An 8811-nucleotide genomic window follows, 5' to 3' on the forward strand; every position below is an offset into this window, starting at 1 on the left:
TCAAAGGATCCGCCTGCCTCAGCCTCCTGAATAGCTGAGACTACAGGTGTGCACCACCATGACTTGCTAAAGTGATTTTTGTGTGTGTGTGTGTGGAGATAGGGTCTCTGTATGTTGCCCAGGCTGGTCTCAAATTCCTGGCCTCAAGCGATCCTTCCACCTTGGCCTCCCAAAATGCTGGGATCACGGGCTTGAGCCTCCACACCTGGCCTTTGTCAATACTAAAATGAGTGGAGCTACAACTCTTGTTTTCTTTTTTTTTTTGAGACGGAGTCTCGCTCTGTCGCCCAGGCTGGAGTGCAGTGGCCGGATCTCAGCTCACTGCAAGCTCCGCCTCCCGGGTTCACACCATTCTCCTGCCTTAGCCTCCCGAGTAGCTGGGACTACAGGCGCCCGCCACCTCGCCCGGCTAGTTTTTTGTATTTTTTAGTAGAGACGGGGTTTCACCGTGTTAGCCAGGATGGTCTCGATCTCCTGACCTCGTGATCCGCCCGTCTCGGCCTCCCAAAGTGCTGGGATTACAGGCTTGAGCCACCGCGCCCGGCCAACTCTTGTTTTCAATACTCTTATCCACATAGCAATCCTAAAAGCCTGATCCCCCAGGGGGTCTAATTTCAGGCCACTTTGATCCTTCCTATTCTGATCTTTATGGGGAAGATAAATCCTGGGGAAAATGCACACCTTTCCTTTGGGTGCTCGTACACTTTGTTCATCTCTTTATGACACATTTACCACGTTGTACTGGAAGGGTTTATTCCGTGTCTCTATTCCCACCTAGACTCTGAACTCCTCGAGGGTAGGGGATGGGATGCATCTCTCTGTCCCTAGCACCCAGCAGTGATCCTGGAACATGATAAACATCCAAAAACTGTTCTGGCCTAGGACAGGGGATGGCCACTTTGCCGATGAGCTTCCCCAGGGCTGCCTTCACGTCCTTGTTCCGTAGGCTGTAGATAAAGGGGTTGAGCATGGGGATGACTACCCCACACATTAGGGTGGCTGCCTTGTCCTTCTGGGAGGAGCTGGGGGATGCGGGCTGTAAGTACATAGCAAAGATGGTCCCGTAGAACAGTGACACCACAGTGAGATGTGAGCCACAGGTGGAGAAGGCTTTCCACTTGCCCCGAGCCGAAGGGATCTTAAAGACTGTCCAGAAAATGCGGATGTACGAGAGGAGGATGCAGGAGAGTGGGCTGGTGCCCATGACAATGCCAGAAGCAAAGATCATCAGCTCGTTGGTGTGTGTGTCCGAGCAGGAGAGCTTCAGCAGGGGCATGAGGTCACAGAAGAAGTGGGAGATTTCGGAGCTGGCGCAGAAGGTCAGTTGAACCATGAGGCAGGTGTGTATGAGAGACTGGAGGTTGGTGATCACCCACGATACCCCCAGCAGCAACCCACAGACACGAGGGCACATGAGAACCAAGTAACGCAGTGGATGGACAATGGCCACGAAGCGGTCGATGGCCATTACCGCCAGGAGGAAGCTGTCCATGGTCCCGAACAGGTGGAAGGCATACATCTGGGTGAGGCAGCCCGCAAAGGTGATGGCTCTGCTCTGAGTCTGGATGTTCACTAGCATCTTAGGGACGGTGGTGGAGGATAATAGGATGTCAACAAGTGAGAGGTTGAAGAGGAAGAAGTACATGGGCGTGTGGAGGTGAGAGTCTGTGATGATGGCCAGGATAATGAGGACATTTCCAATGATGGTGACCAGGTATGTGGAGAGGAACATTGTGAAGAGGAGGGTCTGATGCTCTGGCTTTTCTGAGAGTCCCTGAAGAAAGAATTCTGAGATTTCGGTTCGGTTTTCTGGTTCCATGTATGGTCGTTGTCTAGTGGGAACAAAAAGGGAGAAAAACCACACAGAGCCGGGGGTCAGAGATGCCATTCTGGTCCCAGCTTCCCATGGAAACCTATACTGTTCTGTGAAAATTCCATCAAATCCATCAAATTCCTTTGTGTTCGTTTATCCTCAAGCCATCTTCAGTGGGCTTCTGTTGCTCCTCAAGCCAAGTCCTTCATGCCTGAGACAGTCAGGGTCTCAAGGATCTAACAGAGTCGCTCATAGTCAACGTAGATGTTCTCTATAAACACTTTTGCTTCCTTCAGTGGAGCAAAGCTTCATAGAAAACAAAACAAAATGGCCCAGCCTGTAATCCCAGCACTTTGGGAGGCTGAGGCGGGCAGATTGCTTGAGGTCAGGAGTTCGAGACCAGCCTGGCCAACATGGTGAATCCCCGTCTCTATAAAAATACAAAAAAATTCCTCAGGAGTGGTGGTGGGCACCTGTAATACCAGCTACTCTGGAGGCTGAGGCAGGTGAATAGCTTGAACCCGGGAGGCAAAGTTTGCAGTGAGCTGAGATTGTGCCACTGCGCTCTAGCCTGGGCTACAGAGCAAGACTCTGTCTCAAACAAAATACAAAAAACAAAAAGAAAAAAAAAAAAAAGAAAATCAAGCAGAATCAAACCTCAACAAAAACACTATACAGTAAAGGGAACCTGACCATCTTCTGTTTTTCCTTCTCTTCCTTTCCTGTTATTTCTCCCTCTTTTCTTTTTCCTTTTTCTTTTTTTTGAGACAGAGTCTTGCTCTGTCACCCAGGCTGGAGAGCAGTGGCACGATCTCAGCTCACTGCAACCTCCGCGTCCCAGGTACAAGTGATTCTCGTGCCTCAGCCTCCCAAGTAGCAGGGATTATAGGCACGCACCACCCCGCCTGGCTACTTTTTGTATTTTTAGTAGAGACGGGGTTTCACTATGTTGGCCAGACTGGTCTCAACTCCCAACCTCAAGTGATCTGCCCACCATGGGCTCTCAAAGTGCTGGGATTATAGGCGTGAGTCACCACACTTGGCCATCTCCTTCTTTTCTTTCCTCCCTCCCACTCTCCTTCCCTTTCATACTTCCAGCAACGATATATAATTTTAACATCAGTTTTGTGTTAAAAACCGATGAATGGATAAGTAAAATGTGGTAGGAATATACAATGGAATACTATTTATTCAGCCATGAGAAAAAGAGGAAATTCTATCATTTACGACTATATAGATGAAGTTGGAGGACATTATGTTACGTGAAATAGCCGGGTACAGAAAGACAGATTCCACGTGGTCTCACTTATATGTGGAATTTAAAATGGTGAATCTCATAGAAGTAGAGTAGAATGGTGGTTACCAGGGGCTGGGGGAGGGAGGTGGGTGTTAGGGAGATATAGATCAAAGGATACAAAATTTCCATTAGATGGGAGGCATAAATTCAAGAGATCTATTTTACAGCATAGTGACTATAGTTAATAACAATGAATTGTATACTTGAGAAACTCTGAGAGTCGATTTTATGTGTTCTCACTACCAAGAAGTGATAAGTAACAGATGTTCTGAGGCTGATAATGGGCTCATACGTTGAAAATGTCGTAAGTCAGTTCTGGCACAGTGGCTCACGCCTGTAATCCCAGCACTTTGGGAGGCTGAGGCAGGTGGATCACCTGAGATCAGGAGTTCGAGAACAGCCTGGCTAACATGGTGAAATCCCGTCTCTACTGAAAATACAAAATTATGTAGGTGTTGTGGTTCATGCCTGTAATCCCAGCTACTTGGGGGGCTGAAGCAGGAGACTCGCTTGAACTTGGGAGGCAGAAGTTGCAGTGGGCTGAGATTGTCCCACTGCACTCCAGCCTTGGCAACGAGAGTGCAACTCTGTCTCAAAAAAAAAAAAAAAAAAAAAGAAATATATATATATATATATCAATATCATAAGTCAAAAATGCATTGAACATACCTAACCTACCAAACATCACAGCTTAGCCTAGCCCACCTTAAATGTGCTCAGAACACTTACGTTAGCCTACAGTTAGGCAAAATCGTCTAATACAAGATCTATTTAATTTAATTTAATTTATTTTGAGAGAGGGTCTCACTCTGTCACCCAGGCTGCAGTGCAGTGGCACAATCACGGCTCACTGCAGCCCATACCTCGTGTGCTCAGGTGTTTCTCCCACCTCAGCCTGCCTAGTAGCTGGGACAGGTGTTTTTATTTTGCTCTCAGCAATGATGATATCTGTAATGGGTTAAACCTTCTTAGGAGCCAGTTTCTTTCTTTTTTTCCCCCGCTATTGGCTGCTCAGCATGGTTTTTATTTTATTTCATTTTATAATTTTATTTTAAGTTCCAGGATACATATGCAGGACATGCAGGTTTGTTACATAGGTAAATGTGTGCCATGGTGGTTTGCTGCACCCGTCAACCCATCACCTGGTATTAAGCCCAGCACACATTAGCTGTTTATCCTGATGAGGAGCCAGTTTCTTTCTTTTTCTTTTCTTTCCTTTCTCCTTTCCCTTTCTTTCCTTTCTTTTTTTTTGAGATGAAGTCTCACTCTGTCACTCAGGCTGGAGTGCAGTGGTGTGATCTTGGCTCACTGCAACCTCCGCCTCCTGGGTTCAAGCGATTCTCTTGCCTCAGCCTCCTGAGTAGCTGGGACGACAGGTGTGTGCCACGCCTGGCTAATTTTTGTATTTTTAGTAGAGATGGGGTTTCATCATATTGGCCAGACTGGTCTTGAACTCCTGACCTCACGTTCTGCCCGGCTTGGCCTCTCAAAGTGCTAGGATTACAGGTGCGAGCCACTGCGGCCAGCCAGGAGCCAGTTTCTTAATGCATAGGTCTCACAATAACTGCCACAGGGAGACTGTGTTAGCTACAATTTATAGTGAGCAGACTGGGGCTGAGCGAGCTGCCAGGGGCACTCAGCTTGCAAGTGCCTGATCTTGCCTTTGAATTTAGATTTATTTTCACTCTCTCATACTCCCTTTCCACCCTAAGAATGGCCACTCTCACCTCTTTATGAGGCATTTCGAAGCTAAACTCTGTGCTATCAACACGTGCAAGGGAAAAATATTCAACTACAAGCATTTACACGTGTTTCTTTTTGAGACAGAGTCTCACTCTGTCACCCAGGCTAGAGTACAGTGGCACCATCTCGGCTCACTGCAACCTCTGTCTCCTGGGCTCAAGTGATTCTTGCGCCTCAGCCACCCAAATAGCTGGGATTACAGGTGCGCACCACCATGCCTGACTAATTTTTGTATTTTTAGTAGAGACGGGGTTTCGCCATGTTGGCCAGGCTGGTCTTGAACTCCTGACCTCGTGATCTGCCCGCCTTGGCCTCCCAAAGTGCTGAGATTACAGGTGTGAGCCATTGCGCCCGGCCAATGAAAGGGGTTTTTAAGGAAGGTTAGCAGCATAATCTCCTTGGTAACCCCAAGAGACCTTCAGCAAAGCCCTATGTTACTTTTTGAGGTTTTTTGTGTTGGATTTGAGGTTTTTGCAGTGCGATGCTTGGTTTTCCCTAGGCTGGATAGAATACTGCGATTCCCTTCCTGGCAACGTATTTGTAACAGTTCTCAGTTGTTGACTTGGGTTGCATAGAGCAAGCGGTTCTCAACCTTGAGCGTGCTTCAGGGTCACCTGGAGGGCTTGTTAAAACACAAAAAGCTGACTGGGCATGGTGGCTCACACCTGTAATCCCAGCACTTTGAGAGGCTGAAGTGGGAGTATTGCTTGAGGCCAGGAGTTCAAGACCAGCCTGGTCAAGAAACTGAGGCCATCCTCCATCCTGCCCCGGATCTACAAAAAATAAAAACAATTTGCTGGGCATGGTGGCATGCATCCATAGTCCCAGCTACTCAGAAGTCTGAGGTGGGAGAATTCCTTGAGTCCAGGAGTTCGAGACCAACCTGGGCAACACAGTGAGACCCTATCTCTACAAAATAAAAAATTAGCTGGGCATGGTGACACACACCTGTTAGTCCCAGCTCTTGGGGGGGGCCAAGGCAGGAGGGTCTCTTGAGCCCAGGAGTGGGAGATCATTTTGGGCAACATAGGGATATCCCTGCCTCTACAGAAATAAAATTAGCCAGGCAGGGTGGTATGTGCCTGTTATCGCAGGTACTCGGGAGGCTGAGGTGGGAGGATCACTTGAGCTTGGGAGGTCGATGCTGCAATGAGCTATGATTATGTCACTGCACTCCAGGCTGGGCGACAGAGCGAGACCCTGTCTCAAAAACAAAAAGAACAAACAAATGAACAAACAAAATAATGTTCCCCCCACCCCCGCCACCGCTCCCAAACTCATCACACACAAAAAGCTAAGCACTTTCCCTGAAGTGTCTGGTGTAAAAACTAGCACTTCTAGACAGTTCCCAGAGGATGCTGGTGCTTCTAGCCCAGGGACCATACTTGGGGAGCTGCTGCATTGGAGAAACCTGTTTCTCAAGACCTCTCCTATCTGTGCAGGTGTCCTGCAGCTGCAGACCCTCAGTGCTTTTCCTCCACATGTCCTACCACAAAGATCTGCTGTCTGTGTGCTTTGTACACTCAGAGAGTCTAGACTTGATCTCAGTTTCCTCTTTCTCTCCTGGCATCCGGGAAGGAGACAGATTCCTCTCCCACAAACCCTCCACCGCCTCCCCCAGCTCAATCCTTTCCCCATCCCTCACTTACTTACCAGGATGGCATCACCAAGGGGAGGGTCCCAGGAAGCCTCCTTCTCCACCAACTGCTAGAGGATCCCGAGGTCAGCACTAAACCCCCAGGAAGGGAATGGGGGGTTACTCACCTGTGATTGCTGGCGTGAGCCTGATGTCTATGGGGGGAAGGATTCATATATGCATCCCCCCCAAGACTGGGGCAGGTGAGTGGGGGAGCCAGGGGAACAACAGGGTATTTATAGTCTGGGGACTCTAGGAGACTTCATCCCCATGGCTCCTTGTTAAGGAAGAGGATGCTAATTATTTTGTTTCTCCTCTTTGCCACATGTGACCTCTTCTTTTGGAGATGGGTGTGCTTTGGGATCACGGGGTGAGTAAGAAGAGGAAACAGCCACTAGGGATTCACTCTCACTAGGACATCTCCCTAGGGTCTCCTCCCAGCTCAGGCTGAGCTTCATAGAATCTCCCAGGGAGAGAGGTCTGGGGGGTCCCAGACCCCAGTCAGGCACTCAGATACCTGAATCTGAGAGGTTCTTTCATTCATTGCATTATGGAAGAAACTGTTTGGTTCATTAAGGAAAGCTCCAGAAGAAGAGTATCAATCAATCAATCAACACACATTGAATAAATGAATTTATCAAACACTTTTTTTTTTTTTTGAGATAGAGCCTCACTCTTCCATCCAGGCTGGAGTGCAGTGGAATAACCTCGGCTCACTGCAACCTCCACCTCCTGGGTTCTAGCAATTCTCCCTCCTCATTCTCTCAAGTAGCTGGAATTACAGGTGCCCACCACCATGCCCAGCTAGTCTTTGTATTTTTAGTAGAGACAGGGTTTCACCATGTTGGACAGGCTGGTCTCAAACCCCTGACCTCAAGTGATCTGCCCTCCTTGGCCTCCCAAAGTGCTGGGATTACAGGCGTGAGCCACCACGCCCGGCCTATCAAACGCTTCTTGATCACCTGCTGTAGGTCCGGTGTTCTGCGTGGCACTGGAGTTGGACATGGCGGCTGATGCCTATAATCCTAGCTACTTGGGAGGCCGAGGTTGGAGGATCCCTTGAGCCCAGAAGTTTGAGACCAGCTTGGGCAACGTGGCAAGACCATATATCTACAAAAAAATTTAAAAAATTAGCCAAGATTGGTGGCACAGGCCCGTGGTCCCAGTTACGCAGGAGGCTGAGGTGGGAGGATCACTTGAGCCCCGGAGGTCGAGGCTGCAGTGAGCTATGATCGCACCACTGCATTCCAGCCTGGACAACAGAGTGAGACCCTGTCTCTAAAAAAAAATCCTTCCTATCAGCCACGGAGAACGTGTGTAGGATACTTGTTGAAATTCTCCTATGGGCTTTAGTAAATATTATAATTACTTTCCCTAACAATATTGGCTGTTGGACTGTTGGTTCTTGGATTGTAACTCTGTGGGGAGGTCAGCTTCAAAGCAAGAAGAAGGCAGATCAGCTTCACGTTGGACATGTGGAGATATGAGTAGATGCCAACCCTACTGTCATTATTTTTTAAAAATTAGAACTATTCGCCAGGAGCGGTGGCTCATGCCTGTAATCCCAGCACTTTGGGAGGCCGAAGCAGGTGGATCACGAGGTCAGCAGATCGAGACCATCCTGGCTAATAGGGTGAAACCCCGTCTCTACTAAAAATACAAAAAAAAAAAAAAAATTAGCTGGACATGGTGGCGGATGCCTGTAGTCCCAGCTACTCGGGAGTCTGAGGCAGGACAATGGCGTGAACCTGGGAGGCGGAGCTTGCAGTGAGCCAAGATCGCGCCACAGCACTCCAGCCTGGGAGACAGAGCAAGACTCCATCTCAAAAAAAAAAAAAAAAAAAAAAAAAAGAATTAAAACTATTTTCAGAGGCTGGACACGGTGGCTCACACCTGTAATCCTAGCACTTTGGAAGGCCGAGGCAGGTGGATCGATTTAGCTCAGCTGTTTGAGACCAGCCTGGCCAACATGGCGAAACCCTGTCTCTACTAAAAATACAAAATTAACTGGGCATGGCTATAGTCCCAGCTACTCAGGAGGCTGAGGTGAGAGGATCCCTTGAGCCCGGAGGTGAAGTTTGCAGCAAGCCGATCACGCAACTGCACTCCAGCCTAGGTGGCAGAGTGAGACCTTGTCTTAAAAAAAAAAAAAAAAAAAAAAAATCAATTTGAGCCCAAAGATTGGGGAAAAACCCAGCTAAAAAGTCCACAAAGTGGCAGGACATGGTGGCTCATGCCTGCAATCCCAGCACTTTGGGAGGCTGAGGCAGGCGGATCACTTGAGGTCAGGAGTTCGAGACCAGCCTGGGCAACATGGTGAAA

General features: G+C 48.5%; 1 protein-coding gene across 1 annotated transcript; it reads right to left on the reverse strand.

Moving 5' to 3' along the window:
- Positions 1-469: 469 nt before the first annotated feature.
- Positions 470-2210, reverse strand: LOC101002343 (olfactory receptor 1I1). Its single transcript, XM_003915066.4, has one exon. It carries the CDS (start codon positions 1886-1888, stop codon positions 752-754), a length of 1137 nt encoding a protein of 378 aa, XP_003915115.2. The 5' UTR covers positions 1889-2210; the 3' UTR covers positions 470-751.
- Positions 2211-8811: the final 6601 nt, after the last annotated feature.

Source organism: Papio anubis, chromosome 20, assembly GCF_008728515.1.
Source record: "Papio anubis isolate 15944 chromosome 20, Panubis1.0, whole genome shotgun sequence".
In the NCBI taxonomy this organism is placed as follows: Eukaryota; Metazoa; Chordata; class Mammalia; order Primates; family Cercopithecidae; genus Papio; species Papio anubis.